This window comes from Dermochelys coriacea, chromosome 1 (genome assembly GCF_009764565.3).
Source record: "Dermochelys coriacea isolate rDerCor1 chromosome 1, rDerCor1.pri.v4, whole genome shotgun sequence".
Lineage (NCBI taxonomy): Eukaryota > Metazoa > Chordata > Testudines > Dermochelyidae > Dermochelys > Dermochelys coriacea.
In genome coordinates, this window is record NC_050068.2 from 334697982 (window position 1) to 334716698 (window position 18717).

Sequence of the window (18717 nt, forward strand, 5' to 3'; positions counted from 1 at the left end):
ATTTGCATCAGCTGCTCACTGTCTAAGGGTTGGTACACAATGGAAATCAGTTAAAGGTATTTTTCTAATGGTGGTGTATTTATTAATTTTGAAGTGAATTTGATGCTGTTGAAAGGGGCCAGATTTAAAAATCCTTTATCCACAGAGCAGCCAAGCGCAGTGTGGACTGTGGACCTGTCCTTACACTGCTCTGTCAATGTGCTTCCAATCTAAGCCTCAGGGGTCAGAAAGGAGTTCAGTCTCCATCCCCATTCATTGGAGGCCTCTCCACTTAGACTGTCACTTAGACTATAAGCAATGTTTTTGTAACGTGCAAACCTTTCCAGTAGAAACCACCAAGTCTTCCCCCATAAACCATTGAACAGGCTACAAATGATACTAACTTTCAGCCACTGCTCACCTGGATTGGCTTTGAGCCAGTGACTTAAAGGGACACTGTCAACTTGAAATCTAGGCCCCTTCCAATTTGTGTACTTCTGTGGTTTTTGAAATGCTTTCCCTTCCCCCCATTGCTGTGGGAAAGACTACATGAAGGAAATAGATAACTCAACTGTAAACAAAATGCTGTCAAATGCACAAAATAAACAAGCTGAAATAGTGTGAGAAATATTTATTTCCACCAATCTCTTGCAGGTCAAGTGATCGTGGGTATTAATTTAGTTTAAAAATGAATAAGAGAAATTTCATTTTTAACTTGGTGTCCCTTTAAACGTGAAAACATCCACTATCCCATTTCCAGTCATCTGAGCCATCCAAGTCCCCCAGCCTTGGGAAGTTATTCTCATGTAGAATCACATGCCATGCACTATTTTATGTTTCCGCACCTCTCTGTAGTTCTCGCTGACTCGGTCCAAGCTGAGAGAATACACAAGATCCCTTCCTCCCACAAACAGTCGCTCTTGATATTCATCCAGCAGCATTGTGTGAAGACCAAGGTATCCAGGTGGGCTATGAAAGACTGATGTCCTGTTTAAATCCCAGAGCTCTGAAATACAACCAGTGTGCATGATCAATACCCAACAACTTAGTTTCACGACTTCGTTTTCATGTTTTTCCAGGGAACGAGGTAAAAGGTTTTGGGGACATTAACATATTCTGAATCTTACAAATGCCTAGCAAGAAAGAGACACAGAACACTTGGGAACTATTTTCAAAACTGTCCAAATGTCCTGGAGATTTGGAAGTGGATTTGTACATTGTAATCTTTGTGCTCAATTTACCATGTGACAGAAAAACAAAATGTTTCCTCTTTAGCATTTTAGAAAAGGGAATCAACTCGTTAAAACATTAACTGCAAATTAGAAAAGGGGGATGAACCAATGGAAGTCATTTGCCAGAAATTCAGACTCTGGCAGATAAATTATCCCGGCCTTCACTTCCCCCCACCAAGCTGCATGTCTGTTAAGCCCCCAATGATAAGTAAGTATACTCTTAGTCACTTCACAATAACATTGCTTCCTTTCATCCCTTTCATGTTTTTTTTTCTATTGAAGGCCCAACTCAGCTCCCATTGAATTGAATGGAAATTTTGCCACCGAAATCAATGACAGTAGCACACATCCTGTACCCTATATGTCCACATTTTCAAAGGCAACTATGGATTTTGGCTCGCTGCCACATGGTGAGTTGACCTTTCAGGAGGGCTGGGGCTAACCTGCACCCTCTACCAGGCTCATCCTCCCTCTCTCCTGCTGAAGGGAATAAGTCCTGGGATCAGATGATAGAAGCTTAGTGACTCACGGTACGTATAAATTGCACAAAATAAAAATATCAAAAAACCCACCTGTGGCCATGAGTTCCAGAGCCCAGGTCAACTGATTCGAGGCACAAGGGTCACAGGCTACGAGGTTAAAAATAGCAGTGTAGACATTCCCACTTGGGCTACAGCCAGGGCTCTGAAACCCAGTGAAGGGAGAGGGTTTCAGATCCCAGGTTCCAGCCCAAGCAGGAACATCTGCACGGCTATTTTTAGCCCCATAGCATGAACCTGAGTCAGCTGACTCAGGCTCTGAGACCTTCTGCTGCAGGGTTTTTTCTTTGCCTGTTTTTTCAGTATAGATGTACTCTCAGTACCAGGTATGCTGGGTTAAAGAGCAGCCTGAATTCAGGGAGAGAAGGGATCAGAGAGGCCCTCCTTAGATCCCAGGCAGATGACCTGGAGAGTGTAATCCTGCAAGGAGCACATCAGGAAGGCTGAAAACCAGGCTGCTTGAGGAAAGGCTCAGCAAAAGGGAGCAGAGAGACTTGTTTTAATGCCTAGAAAGAGGGCCTTGGAAATGACATCTTTAGAGAGCAGATCAGGCTCTTGCTAGGGAAAGGGACCTGTTTATAGGTGAAAATTGTGCTGAATTGGTTTATTCTGAAGAAGTAAAACTCAAGCCTGAAAAAGGGACAAAAATACTGATGTTGGACAGTCTCATGTGGAGAATTAAGCTACAGTAAACTAAAGCCACATTACTTCTGAATGAGAGCATCCACATGGGGGTGAACACAATTTAACTTAGGTGCATTAACTTAATATCTTTAGTTAATTCGTTGTAACTTTCCTGAATGTCCCTGTGTAGAAGAGCCTTTTCATCACGGCTAGTGTTATATTACGATTAGAAGTGGGATATTTTGGTGGTGAAATGTCGGAAACCCTGTGCTGCATTGTACCTGATCTGCATGGACAGAAAATTTCTCTCTCCAAATGAAATCTTTCAGAAACATTCAATCTGTATATAAGTCTGTATTTATATAAGAAATGGGATCAAACCAGAACTGCAAATACAATTTTTGTTTCAAACAACCACTTCCTGCTTTTCCTTTTCAGTGATTAAAAACCCTATATATTCTTTTTTTGACTCAGCCTTGGGGTGAGAAAAATGGAATTTTAACTTTCTGGTTATACACTGGTCAGAAGAAGATCCAGAGATATCTTTGTAACACTCTCCTGGTTTACCTTCACCTTGTCCTGGGAACAAAATTCTCATAACAGAGACAATATTTCACTTGACAGATATGCCTCTTGGTTAGGTCTGCACAAGAAGTCAGAGTGGACTGGTTTTCAAATGTAAGCGCCAAAATAGGATGAACTATCTACATTTGGGCATTTAAATTGACAGACTGGTACATAAAACTCAGTCATGCCAGGTGCATCCTCATCTCCCATTGAGATGTTGAGAGAGTTTAGCATCTTTCAAGATCAGGCTGGGGAAGAGGGAAATATATGCACCTCCTATACTACTAATCTGGACGTCTAATTATGAGAGGTTTGTCCTATATGTCCTACAGGCATCCATATTTAAAAATTGGTAGCCCTGGGCCAAATTCATCCCTGGTGTAACTTTATTGACTTGAACAGCACTAGGAAAATTTGTCCCCTGTGTCTAAATGTGTTTATAGTGGACATCCAGAAGACACGTATGCTCCTCCAGGTCCCATTCTCACCGATTAAAACAGCCATAAAGCAATAATGGACTCCAAAAAGCAAAAGGTGAGAGTGCAAAAACTTTGTGAAACAAGCTAGAGGAAACTGGTGTCAATAGGGACTGCATGCATGTAAATGATGGCAAAAATTTCATCCATAACCTTGTAATGTAGATGGGCCATAGACTGGTGGCTCAATACTAGGTAACACTTAGTCAATTAGCAGAGCTTCCCATTTGGTGGCTGGACCAGCTCTATATGAAAATTCAATCAGGCTCCTTGTGTTGTATATGGAGAAGCTATTACATACCATGTGAGCTAAAGAGGAGCTTCCCCCCTTGATAAGCCAGTATAGATGCCAGAGCTAAAAGGCTTTTTTCCATGAACCTATACCTCATGTGGATCTATAGATATTTAAAAGATACTCCATTTGGAGAGGAAGGACTATTTCAGGAGGGTGTATCGTTTAGTGTTTAGCACAAAGGACTGGAAATAGAGCCAGTTAGCTTCCATTCCCATCCTTAGGCAAGTCACAACCTCAATGTGTCTCAGTTTAACTATCTGTAAGATTAGTAAAATGCTACTTAGCTATTTCAGGCAGTGTAATTAGCTCATTGAAATCTTTAGATAAAAAGTATCATATAAATGCAAAGCATCATTACTGCAGGAACAATATTTCTCTGCTTCCTCTGGGCACACAAAGAAATGGTTGTTTCAATATTTACAGATTCCTGAATTGACTCTGTCAGTTCACTTACCAACAGAAGGCTTAGAGCAACTATGGGCTCGTAGAATATATTTCATAAAAGAACTACAGTATTTGAAATTGAACAAAACTTGCCAGTTCCATGCTCACTGTTTTCCATGCCCATCCAATTCTGCAGGTCTCTCTTCTGCCTTCCAGACACACATTGGCAGATATTCAAGGCAATCTCACTTGCCAAGTTCTTTCTTATAACAAACACACTTTTTATGAACTGATTCCAATTATTCTCCCTTCTATGTGAGGATAATGATAAATGATGAGATGTGCTGGGCCTCCAGCAGCTCTCTTCTTTCTTGGACAGGACACTGTTGGCTATTTGCAGAGCCATACGAGGCTGTATTCACTATGGCTAATTTCTGCTCCGTTTTAATGCTCATTTCCCAAATAGAGTCTATCCTTCCAAACTTCCAAGGATTGTGTTAGAGCAAATCTTTCTCCTACTAGAAGAATGAACTTGGGAACTATTTGATTTTGACATCTCCAGTTTTTAAATTAAAACACTTTTTTTTTCTTTCAGCAAAATATGCTTGGTGTTCTAAATACAGAAAGCTTCTTAAAGGTGGTGATTTTTGAGTGCATTGCCAAAGCATGCTACCGCCTAGACTAATCATTTACTGTGATACCCAACCCTCAAAAGCCAATCCCCTGGTGCAGACCCTCTATATAGGCTTCTGTTCTTAACCATAAATACTGATTGTTCCTTGTTCCAGTTTATACTTTGTTAAGGAGGGTGACAAAGCTACAGAAGCACACGGCTTCTACATCACAACCACACAAGTCTATCGCTCACCTCTTTTGCCTTCTCAAAAAAATCTTTGGTTCCCTCTTTACATTTTTGCAGAAATACAATCTTACCTCCCACATTACTTAATTCTGCAGCACATTCTTCCAGTGAAGATGCCTTCCAGATGTGGGACGTTGACAAATGATTCTGACATGCTGAACAAGCTGAGTATACAAGGTGAACCTCTCAGGCCTGCTTCATAACAAGAGGCAGCACTTAGGGTTGCCATGTGTCTCAAACAATAATGTAATAGATTCTCTAATGTAATCTGTGATGTCCATGTAATGTGAGCAGACAATCTGAATGACATTTTATTTCTTTAACTATCAGTTTAGCTGTGGACTACAAATATTTTAGCTAGCTAGCTTTGGCAAGAACCTGGCAAAACACAAAGGAGTATGAATTAATTCAGATTTTTGCTACAGGTGAATTCCAAAATTTGCTCACTCCTCTTGCCAAAAAGAGATGTATGAAAAGGAGAGAAAACAAGACAGAGAGATAGAGAAAGATCCTGAGAGACTTGTAACACAAATGATTACAGGATGAATCAAAAAGTCCTTCTGGATAAGACTCATTAGACAACCTTCAAATTTGAGGACAACTACCTACTAGTGGTTTTAAGAAAAAAGTTCAGCCAGCCCTCAAGCCTATAAAAGTCAGTTAGTTTCTCTGGACATGTCATTCTTCCCGACTGGATGGTAACATTAAAATCAGCCTTCATCCTCAACCCATCAGTACTTTAGAGCAGATGATTATACACAGGAACCACAAGTAGTAATCCATCACCAAAATAAAAATATCATCTTACAAGTGCTTGGATCAGTCTGACAAGGTTGGGACCCTTAACTGGCAATATTCCATACAAAATTGACAACAGGAGGCACAATTCTTTCTCCCTGGGAAACAAGAAATCTTGGCCACTGAACATGAGCTAGTACATTAGTCATGGGTTTCAGAGTAGCAGCCGTTTGCGAATACAGACTAACACGGCTGCTACTCTGAAACCTGTCATTATGCAAGGCACTGAATTTAGCTATATGGAGTGGATAAAAATTTGTTAGTCTCTAAGGTGCCACAAGTACTCCTTTTCTTTTTACATTAGTAATGTCATTCTGCCTTCCTGACCTACCCATAATCTTCAAAGCAATCCGGCTTTTAAACACTGCAGAGGAACACTTGAAGCTGCATCTCAATTATATTTATTGGGCTCGGAATAGCTGTACTGTTGCCTAAATAGCATATTAAAGGAGAAAAAGATCCTTCATTTCTTACCCAACCTCTACACTTTCATCTCAACCAGAGTTGAATCAGAATGAATCACACCAAAAAAAGAGATAACTTATGAAGTCGCAGATAGTGGTAATGCTGAAAGTTGCCACTCTGTTTTTCCATACACGAAAAGGATCCATATACTTTTTAGTGTACAATACTTAAATTTTCGGTTAATGTGCAAAATAGAAGTAAAAGTCATTGTGAGAGAGTGCAGTGTGGAACTCTGCTATAATATGCAGCCACTTTAACCCACAATATGACAGCCAGGCAGACTCCTCAGAAATTGGATAGAGCAATAAACAGAATGCAATATCTTAATAGCTGCAAGAAAGATCCTCTTCAGTTCACTCCATAACTGGGATAATATAAGCTCACTTTCATAGCATCGAGGATTTAACTCTTCCTATTTATGAATGCTAATCAGAAATTAATAGTCAGCTAATATGCAAAATGGGGAAGATAATTCACCTTTCAGCTACCTTTTATAAACATGGAGGTGTGTGGGTGTGCGTGGGTGTGAAATCCTGGCCCCACTGAAGTCAGTGTGTGTTTTGCCTATGATTTCCATGGAGCTAGGATTTCCCCTAGATCTGTTATGACCAATACAGCTAAGGACAGTAATAAACTAAAGGACTTGAATCAATTGTGGATATTCACAATTTGTCACTCTTCCTGGTTATCACCGCGCTACAACATTCAAATGTCCTAGCAGAAACAGGCACTACATTGGTTGCCACATCAGATACTTGTAAACTTACAGTCCTAATGTAGACTAAAAGGAGGCCCAAGACTCAATCTCTTCTTTTGAACAGCAGATGATCCTGGCTAAGAAGCTCCATTTGGAGAATGCATTTGTCCCAGTCAAAAGGAATAAATCATTGATGTCCATGGATGATTCTTCCCAGGGAGGAATCAACTTTCTTCTAGACACTTCTTTGGAATTTGTGGATTTGAACATGAAGCCTGCTGTCACAGTACAGCAAACATCAGAGGGAAAAATAAATCCCACAAACACAACTGCAAATACAGACCTTCCCTTATCTGTACAAACCACACTTCATAAAAAATCTCTGAAATTAAATAAGGTGATTATTGTACTTTTAGATGGTCTAACTGCCTTACAGAGCACAGAACTTTCTCCTTATCTTTTTACAATATTGGACAAGATTATTACTGGTGTGATCCTATTCATGTAACAGATTGCTGGGTACATTTTGGGTTTCCCCCCTCCTAATTTGGTTTGGTTGCAAATATTCAACAGAAATAGAAATCAACCCTTTAAAAACATGAGATGCATTTACATAGTTAAGCTTGTTAGATTGTGCTCATTAAGTAGCTGTTCGTGCTTAAAATTAATCTTTCACTTTTTTATCTGTCTTCTATTTAGTGTATGTTTCTTAGTGATTATAAAAAGAAAAGGAGTACTTGTGGCACCTTAGAGACTAACAAATTTATTAGAGCATAAGCTTTCGTGAGCTACAGCTCACTTCATCAGATGCATTTGGTGGAAAAAACAGAGGGGAGATTGATATACACACACAGAGAACATGAAGAATCTGTCCTATCTGCTGCTATGTCCTCACCCATAACTATTTCACATTTGGGGACAATGTATACCTTCAAGTCAGCGGCACTGAGATGGGTACCCGCATGGTCCCACAGTATGCCAACATTTTTATGGCTGACTTAGAACAACGCTTCCTCAGCTCTTGTCTCCTAATGCCCCTACTCTACTTGCGCTACATTGATGACATCTTCATCATCTGGACCCATGGAAAAGAAGCCCTTGAGGAATTCCACCAGGATTTCAACAATTTCCATCCCACCATCAACCTCAGCCTGGACCAGTCCACACAAGAGATCCACTTCCTGGACACGACGGTGCTAATAAGCGATGGTCACATAAACACCACCCTATATCGGAAACCTACTGACTGCTATTCCTACCAACATGCCTCTAGCTTTCATCCAGATCATACCACACGATCCATTGTCTACAGCCAAGCGCTACGATATAACCGCATTTGCTCCAACCCCTCAGACAGAGACAAACACCTACAAGATCTCTATCATGCATTCCTACAACTACAATACCCACCTGCTGAAGTGAAGAAACAGATTGACAGAGCCAGAAGAGTACCCAGAAGTCACCTACTACAGGACAGGCCCAACAAAGAAAATAACAGAACGCCACTAGCCATCACCTTCAGCCCCCAACTAAAACCTCTCCAACGCATCATCAAGGATCTACAACCTATCCTGAAGGACGACCCATCACTCTCACAGATCTTGGGAGACAGGCCAGTCCTTGCTTATAGACTGCCCCCCAATCTGAAGCAAATACTCACCAGCAACCACACACCACACAACAGAACCACCAACCCAGGAACCTATCCTTGCAACAAAGCCCGTTGCCAACTCTGTCCACATATCTATTCAGGGGACACCATCATAGGGCCTAATCACATCAGCCACACTATCAGAGGCTCGTTCACCTGCGCATCTACCAATGTGATATATGCCATCATGTGCCAGCAATGCCTCTCTACCACGTACATTGGTCAAACTGGACAGTCTCTACGTAAAAGAATGAATGGACACAAATCAGACGTCAAGAATTATAACATTCAAAAACCAATTGGAGAACACTTCAATCTCTCTGGTCACTCTATTACAGACCTAAGAGTGGCTATCCTTCAACAAAAAAGCTTCAAAAACAGACTCCAAGGAGAGACTGCTGAATTGGAATTAATTTGCAAACTGGATACAATTAACTTAGGCTTGAATAGAGACTGGGAATGGATGAGTCATTACACAAAGTAAAACTATTTCCCCATGGTATTTCTCCCCCCACCCCACCCCCCACTGTTCCTCAGATATTCTTGTTAACTGCTGGAAATAGCCTACCTTGCTTGTCACCATGAAAGGTTTTCCTCCTTTCCCCCCCCCCCCTGCTGCTGGTGAGGCTTATCTTAAGTGATCACTCTCCTTATGGTATGTATGATAAACCCATTGTTTCATGTTCTCTGTGTTTGTATATCAATCTCCCCTCTGTTTTTTCCACCAAATGCATCCGATGAAGTGAGCTTTAGCTCACGAAAGCTTATGCTCTAATAAATTTGTTAGTCTCTAAGGTGCCACAAGTACTCCTTTTCTTTTTGCGAATACAGACTAACACGGCTGCTACTCTGAAATCTGTCATTAGTGATTATAGTTCATATTCAGCCGGTGGCACTGTAACTGATCTATTTTTATGTCTTATGCAATGGAAATATAAAACATTACAAACCTGCCAAGATATAGAGTATGGATACTACATCCACTCCTATAGAAACCAAAGTGTACGCTCATGTAAAATTCTGGAGTAAAGTTCCCCTTCATAGCTTTCCATAGTGAAGCTATAGCTCCGATTAAAAATAACAACATAAAATCATTAAACAGGCTGTAAACATAGATATTTTAAAATGTAATCAAAGGAATATATGCCAGTCCAATAAAATATTCTCTAGTTGTCAATTTTATTTCATTCTTTTTGAAGAGAAATTCAGTGTTGATATTTTGCTACTTAACATCAACTTACTGTCATGATGGAAACTTAATTTTAAAAAGGGGGTGCGGGGTTATTTTCAAACTAGTGGAAAGCATTTTCAGTATCTGATTTTTCAATGGATTATAATGACACTGAAGTAATGCATGTTTTAAACAAGCAACAGTATAACACATTTGGGATAAATTTTTGACATGCACCCATGATCCTCCTCACTTTATTAATGATTAAAGTTAGATTGTTTTGTGTGACCATATTGATGTTTTACAATGATAGAACAGTATGCTAGAAAAAAGATCAAATATGCTCTCTTTCAATGCACTTAATGGAAGGCATTGGTCAGATTCTGATCGCCTTGGTTCTGGTGCAAATCAGGAGTAATTACACTGAAGTAAACTGAGTTACACTGGTGCAGAACTGGTGTAAATGAGGCTAGAGCCACACCGTGATCTTAACAAAAAATCAGGAAAACCAGGCACGAAGGTATGTTTTGTCAAACTATTCGTACAACATGCAAATCACATTGTTCCAATTTGATACTGTCAGTGAAATGTTTGTGAAAAAGCAAAAACTTGGAAATTGGGTACCTAACTGAGTAGGTGGATACATACAGCTGGTGAAAAGATGTAATATGAAACAAAAATATAGTCATCATGGGGGAAATTGTGGCCCACAGAATTTGGAGTTTTGCCGTTGATTTCAGTGGGGCGAGAATTTCCCCTCCCCTTACCCCCCGATCTTGGTAATTTAAGAGAAAGAAAAATGGCAACTGTGTATATTGTAACAAGATAAACCACCATTATATATGCCACTGGTTGGGCATAGGGCCAAATCCTTTGCTAGTGCAAATCAGTACAAGTCCATTGAGCTCACCAGCTCTTAAGCTTGCCCTATAGCTTTATATTTCATTGTGAAGAGCAGTAGTTCTCAACTAGGGTTGCCAATTTTATACTCGCATAAAACTGAACACTGTTGCCCCACCCCTCTTCTGAGGCCTCGCCAATGCCCTGCCCCTTCTCTGAGGCCCTGCCCCCACTCACTCCATTCCCCCATCCTTTGTTGGTCGCTCTCCCCACACTCACTCACTAACTCATTTTCACCAGGCTGGCTCAGGGAGCTGGGGTACGTAAGGGAGTGAGGGTGAGGGCTCCGGCTGGGGATGCGAGCTCTGCGGTGGGGCCAGAAATGAGGAGTTCGGAGTGCGGGAGGGGGCTCCAGGCTGAGGTAGTGGGTTGGGATGTGAGAGGGGGTGAGGGCTCTGGCTGCAGGTGCGGGCTCTGGGGTGGAACCAGGGATGAGGGATTTGGGGTGCAGGACAGGGCTCCGGGCTGGGACTGAGGGGTTTGGAGGGTGGGGGGGGAATCGGGCTGGAGCAGTGGCTTGGGAGGCTGGAGCAGGGCGTTTGGACATGGGGGTAGGGGCTCATGGGTGCAGGCTCTGGGCGGCACTTACCTCAAGCAGCTCCTGGAAGCAGCAACATGTTCCCTGTCCAGCTCCTATGCAGAGGTGCGGCCAGGAGGCTCTGTGTGCTGTCCCATCTGTAGATGTCATCCCTGCAGCTCCCATTGGCTGTGGTTCCCAGCCAAGGGAAGCTGCGGGGGCAGCGCTTGGGGTGGGGGCAGCGTGTGGAGCCCTCTTCTTCCCCTACGTGTAGGAGCCAGAGGGGGGACATACCAGCTGCTTCCTGGGAGCCTGCATACTGCTGCCAACCACATAGTCAATGGCCTGGTTAGTGCTGCTGACCGAAGCCTCCAGGATCCCTTTTTAACCAGGTGTTCTGGTCGAAAACTGGACACTTGGTCACCCTATTCTCAATCAGGGGTCGGGGGTCCCCCTGGGGGTCCATGAGCAGGTTTCTGAGGGTCCGCCAAGCAGGGCTGGCATTAGATTTGCTGGGGCCCAGAGCAGAAAGTTGAAGCCCCATCACATGGGGCTGAAACCCAGAGCCCTGAGGCCCACCACCCAGGGCTGAAGCCAAAGCCTAAGCAACTTACCTTTGTGGGGCCCTGGGAAATTGCCCTGCTTGCTATCCCCTAATGCTGGCCCTGGCTTTTATATGCAGAAAAGCAGTTATTGTGGCACAGGTGGGCCGTGGTGTTTTAATAGTGTGTTGGTGGGGGGTAGGGGGCTCAGAAAGAAAAAGGTTGAGACCCCTGGTCCGGAGTTCATTGCTTGTTTTTGGTTGGGCTAAAATCCTCTGCTCAGCAACCAGCCTGAGGATCTAGGCTGGATACTTGTGAACTACCCAGGAATCCTCATCCCCAGGCTGCAAAGAGAGAGAGAAGTCTCGCTGCAGCTGCATGCGTTCAGCTGCGAGTCCCTGCACTTCTGGCCTCTATGCCACAAAGCTGTGTGCACCCTTTGTGCAATCTCCTCAAATGCTGCTGCACTGTGACTCAGGCACTCCTTGTTTGTAGACTGTGATCTCTTTGGGGCATCCGCCTGTCTTACTACATGCCAGAGAAGTGCCTAACAGGCTTTTGGATGCTGTTTCTAACCTTGCTTTCATTGGTATTAAACCACTGTAAGTTGCAATTAACTTCTCCCTTAGGGCTTGATCCAAACCCAAGGGGAGTCTTTCCATTGACTTCAATGGGTTTTGGAACTGACCCATGAATCAATGCAGAGGGGAGAGAAATCAGACCAACTATAAATAAGAATAATAATAGCATCTTATTTTTTTTCCTGTAACTCCTGTGTTTTTAAAGTGCAATTTTTTTTCCAGAACATGCTTGTAATGAATTGGCATTCACAGCCAGCATCGGGTTGCCCAGCCAGCTTTACTTTTTTGTTGTTGGAGTTTTCAAATCAAGCTTTCTGCAGCGATTCCACGCTTATTTCCAATTAGCTGGCTGTTTCCTGTGCAGTGACAGATTGTTAGCCCACAACATCTTGCTCTGTTTTTGGACTCATTTCAGTGCTGGACAGTAAATGCTGGCAAGCAATCAAACCAAGGCTCCATAACCACAACATCTTCACTGATCACCCAAGACTCCAAAGATTTTGTTGGGCTGCAAAATGTGCCTCTTCCCACAAAACATGCACCAACATCCCTCAGTGTTTGTCGTCAATAACCATGGAATGAAATATATGAGTATTGTGGGAGAATGTGGACCAGATTCTTAACTGGGGTAAATCTGCATACAGCCATTTACCCTACACCAGCAGAGATCCTGGTCCATGGTATTTGGATCTTGGTCCCGGTTCCAGCAGTTCTTATGTGATCAATCCTTAACTTCAATGGGACTGCTGGCCTGGGCATGGTATACTTACATGAGATTGAGAATTTTAAAGTTGGTCTCCTGTTCAGTGGGGCTGCAGAGTTTTTTGGGGGTACTGGGGAAAAATCTGAAATTGAGATCACTCCCCACACTTCCGAAAGGAATCCCGCCAAGGGGAGGCCGGGCAGATGAGTTTGGTGAGTGAGCTTGTACTTCACCCACCCCACAGAAGTAGTTCATCTGCTATCCCATGGTACTGGGCCCTGCTCCCTGCTCCGAGCAATGCCACCTGGTGTGTGGGGTCCCAGTGCCACTCAGATTTGGCCTGGTCACCCCTCTCTCATGGGGGAGGGGCCACCGAACCAAACCTGAGTGGTACTGTGACCCCGCATGCCAGGTTAAAGCTTGATTTGAGTGCCCTCTCAAACAGTGGCCAAGGGCAAACTGTCCCTCCCTCACCTCAGCTCTTCTTTTTCCTTACTCAGGAAAATTCCATACTGACTTCAGTATTTAATGATACTTACTTCTTTTGTAAAGCACTTTCAGATGTATGGATGACAAATATATAAGATCTAGGTATTTATTTATTTATTAGTAGTAGTAATAGTAGGATTTTTCCAGAGCAAAAAGTGCAAAATAGGGAGTTTCATACCATTAGTTCCTCCATGGTTATTCCTAAAGAGTTTCAATACAAACATAAAAGTGAAAATATTAGTATTTTATTGTTACACCCTGGTGGAGTACAATCTGAAATAGTCCTGGAGAACATTATCTAACTGTCTTATCAAAGCAAAGCCAATTTTTTTATTTATAAATATTATATGGCACTGTTTCTACTCAGTGAATCTACTAACAATAAGTTAAAATGTCTTAAATTATATTTAATTTCTTAATAGTTTAACAGTTGAAAGAGAAGATTTATAAATCTCTGTGTTTTAGAAGGTACATATGGTTCAAATAAGTACAGCACTTTTCTGATCAAACACAGACAGATCGACCTCTTGAAGTCTTGATTTATTAAGGTGTACCACTCACTACATGCTTATTACCAATCAAGCACTGGTAGAATTCTTCCTATGGAGAAATCCAGTGTTTTGACAGGAAGAGAATCCGGTGCTTTCATTTAAAAAAAAGATGCCAAATAAGTTAGCATTTTATGCTATTCAAAATGACTGTTAAATTGAATTTCCTTTGAAAGGATGGATAAAAATAATCTATCCCAAGTGATTTTCATGGGGCATACACTCTTGAACAGGATGGCATGTGATTGACAGCATAAGCAAGGATATCTGGAACCATCAACATGATAAAAAACAGAAGGAAAGAGAAAAGAGGCATTGTAGGGAAAGCAAAAAAAAGAGGGAAAACTGAGAAATAAAGAAATAAAAGATGAAAGGCAATTTTCAGCTTAGCTTCTCTGCCAAATCAATTACTCACAGCAGATGCAGAGTCTGATATAATATTCTATAGGTGAGTTAAAAAAATCCTTCTACACCACAGACCCCAGAGTAAGTCTAAGTGCTCATGAGGCTGAGCACAATATCTGTAAATATAAGGTAAATAAATGGCACCATGAGCAACCAATATTTTGTTGCCCCTGGAATCTGCTCTTCCTAATTCAACAAAATAACTGTGTTTGAATGCTCCGGTTTAAAGTAACATGAAATAGGCCAGAACCTCAGCTGCTGCAAATAATTGACTTTAATGGAGCTACACTGATTTTTACCAACTGCGGTTTGGCCCCATGTTTTCATCTCTTTGGCTATCCTTTCTGGTTTGATCCCGTTTTCCTGACACACCCAGAAGTCCTATGCCTTTTAATAGGAAATCTGGGTGCCTAAGAAATACATAAATCAAGACTTGTTTGTTAGGTCCAATTTAATTAGATAGTTTTCCATGTTAAATAAAGCCAGACGAAGGTGCTTACATCATGCACTATTTTTAAGGAAGAATCTATATTAAGGTACTTAAGGTATTAAGGTGTATATTAAATACAGGCTAAAGGTATACCCCTACATAAGATAAGTGTTTGTAATCATGAAGCTCTTTTTTAAGCCATCATAAGAAAAGTATTATATAGCACAGACCTTCCTTAAGAAACCATTTCTTGTCTGATTTGTTTTCCCAGATTTTCCCCATATATACTTAATTATCTGCAAAGTATTAGGAAAGGTAAATATTTTCAGAGAGAGAGAGGGAAAAAAACCCTTTTTGTGAATAACTAGGGACAACTTTGAAGCCTTTCAAAATGTCGATAATGCTATGCAAATATTAGCAGTCAAGCAAACAGAGACATTTAAAATATACTTCTGCCATTTGACTTGGACTCTGCAGATCTTGACAATGTTAATGTTAGCTAAAGTAACTGGAGAAGGTATGTCAACATTAGGCAACTATTCCTGGTCATATAACAATTGTGAATTATATAAAGCACTGCACAGGTACCCTAAGCCTTCACAGATGATTACACACATTTTTATTCACACATTTTCTATTCCTCTGTTTCTGGTATGCAGTGGAAAAATAGGGAACAAAGGCTACAATATGTTCAAAGTATGCCTCACCATGCTTTACTTGCTGAAGGGTCAAATACAGTTAAAAACAGTTTGGGCTCCCTTACAATTTTTAAGAGTTCATCCCGAAATTGGGCTTCCACTCCAAGCCTGCAGTGTAATCATCATAATAAATTTGGGGTCAGATTTTTCTAAAACATCGAAGAGATTTAAGAATACAAGTCCCATTGCATTTAAATGGAATTTGTATTCCTAAATCCCTTAAATGCTTTTGAACTCACCCCGCCCCAAAACCATTTCAATGAAAGGCCCTCTAGTCTGCACAGAAACATGTAATCTAAATTACAAGTACATGTTTGTATGCCCTCATCCCACCTGATAGTAACCATAGAGAAAGAAAGAGAAACACAGTTTCAGAATTACCCTGTCCTGTTTAATTTCACAGTCTGTGTATAAACACTGTGCACTTTCAGTGTTCCTTCAATACATCCCTCTTTATTGTGTCTGTATACAAAGGAATCTTTGTTTTAAAATATTTGTGTTTTATTTTAACAGCAGAGATGCAATGATTTTCTTGGGTCACTATGCCTTCTGTTGTTACAGATGACTTTATGCTAGGTAGAGCGTGAAATATTTACCTGGGTGGCCTTTAAAATAATCATTTCTCATAAGGACTCATGTTTTACATCCCACAGTATCTACAGAAACAGAGCAGCAGCATTGCAGCTTCATTATTATAATTTATATTGCAGTAGTGCCTAGAGGCCCTCAACTAAGGTCTGGTCAGATTCCACTGTGCCAGGTGCTGCACAAATATAGTAAGGGACAGTCCCTGCCTTGGAGAGTTTATAATCTGAATAGAGGAGATGGAAAGAAAGTGGGGAAAGGAATTGTTGTCTCCATTGTATAGATGGGGCAGTGAGGCACAGAGAGAAAAAGGGTCTGATGCAAAGCTCACTAAAATAAATGGAATCTTTCCATTTGTTCTGGGCCAAGGTGCTCGAAGCACCACAGGTACGGCAGGAGTACTCTGAGAAAAACAAGGCTTACACACAGCTGTGAGTTATTGGCTTTATTGAAGGTTAGTGACCTACCCGCAACGGGGACTCCAAGCGTTGCAGTCACGGAGGCGGGGAACCCAGCACACCGGAGCTTTGCCTGGGATGGAGTCCAACAGAGGGGCAGACAGTCAGCCTTAATAAGCATTACACAAAAACAGCTGATGAATATAGAATTAGGTACTTCTACCTAATTAGGTAGAATATAGAATTAGGTACTAGGGGGGCTTTCCGCTACCTGGCGAAGGGCCATGCAAAGCAGCTGTGTCCTTCAAGAACTATCTATATCCTGCAATAACAAAGCAACTGTGTCCTTCAAATACTATCTCTATCCCCCAATAATGAAGCAGCTATCTATGTCCCACAGTACCCTCTCGGCTCGAGAAAGCGGAAGTTCCCTGGCTAGGCCGTAACAAAGTCTTCCGCAGTCCCTTACACCATTATCTTCAATGGGTGATGGATCAGGTCAAAAGTAACTTGCCCAAGATCACTCTGGAAATCTGTGGAAAGGCAGGGAATTGGAACCCACCCCAAGTTTCTGTTCAGTGTCTTAACAACAAGACCAACTACTTGCTATCAGAACTTGCTTTTCAGCAAACACGCACAGCTTGATATGCAGTCAGTATATTCAAAACATTCTTTAAAATTCTAGAGATATTACTGGTTGTAGTGCTATTCTCCCATGTTAAAAATAGGGAATATGTCTGAAAGCATAACTGTCTTTAAAATCAGAATCAACTTTTGAAGCGTGCCCACTGTATCACTAAATTTAGCTAATATATATGTGTTTGATAAAAGTATGCTAAGATGGGGGGGGGGAATGAGACACACTATGAAAGAACAACTTGTACAAACGAATATTTTTTCTCATTATTATAAATTGGTTGGACTACATGGTGCCTTCCAAGCATACTCACTGAAACTGACAAAGTGCCTGAGTCTGTCCCCACTAGCTTCAGGGTGAATAGGAAACAGTTCCACAGTGAAATTAGAGTTAATTGTATGAGGCTTATATTTGCCAAAAGCTGTTATACACCTATCTTCTAGCAACAGTTGACACAGGAGGTAAACTGAAACTCATATTTTGCACAGATTTATAACCACTGGATTATCTGAGGGTGTATTAAGTTTATAATTCATGATGCCTATTGCTCCAGTATTTTATACTGTGAGATGCAATTATTCATCCATTATGTTATGAAACAGATGCAAACTATACATCATGTATTGTATGAAGTAACTTGACATTGAATAATATATTTATCCAAACTGTCAAAAGTAAGAATCCTTAACTCAGGGATGAACAGTTCATATGCATGCATTATTTAACTGAAAGCTATTTAATTGTTTATATTGTACTCCATTAATATTTTAGAGGGAAATGTTAAATTCAAGTAGTTCTGCCATTTGTTAGGAGAGATTTTCCCCTTATTTAAGGGGTTAGGAATTGGGAACATTATTCTGTTTTTGGGTGTGAGGTTGCTGGTAACATTCTGCGCACTGAATTATGGTGCGAAGGGGGCTAGAAATAATTTCACTACAAAGGCAAATTTAAAAAAGCAATAAAAGCCGAGGCTAAATGTCCATTTGTGTGAATTTAAATCATTTCCTCCAATGCAGTAGGTCCTATTTGTGAAACCCTTATTAACACTGGTGAGTATGTACTCATGGAAACAGTTGCTGACTTCAATGAGATCATTTGCCTGAGTATGTTCTTCTGCAGGAGGCAGGCAGAATTTGGTTTTAACTGCTAAGACCTATAAGGGGTGGAATAGTTAGTGCTGTTACCTGTGCTTCATCTCCCCTCCACAGGGTGAGTCCATGGCCTCCCACTTGATATGTTAGTGAGTGCTGGCAAGGTAGTGCCAGAGTGGGGGAAGTACATCATACCTTTCTAAAGCAATAGAGTTACCTTCTGTTCTGGTAAAATCAAGGTTTAGCAACCTAGGTGCAGTCATCAGCTATATGACCACTATTACTTGTCATATAAGGACTATGGGATGAGGGTCTATATCATTTAGCTAATGGGAGAGGTTGAAACACTATCTCTACAAAGTCAAAGTTCCCCTGAGCCAATGGCTTATCGGGCTGACACGCTTCAGTTTCAGAACCCACAGTACACAAGGGAGTGATGTGGCCAGCATCACA

General features: G+C 41.4%; 1 protein-coding gene across 1 annotated transcript in view; it reads right to left on the reverse strand.

The window, feature by feature from the left end:
• Positions 1 to 18717, reverse strand: part of SEMA3E (semaphorin 3E) — a 241742-nt gene that overhangs the window by 101737 nt on the left and 121288 nt on the right. Inside the window, exon 2 of the mRNA XM_038409046.2 lies at positions 825 to 985. Coding sequence (XP_038264974.2) covers positions 825 to 985 — 161 coding nt within the window. The remainder of the gene's footprint in view (positions 1 to 824; positions 986 to 18717) is intronic.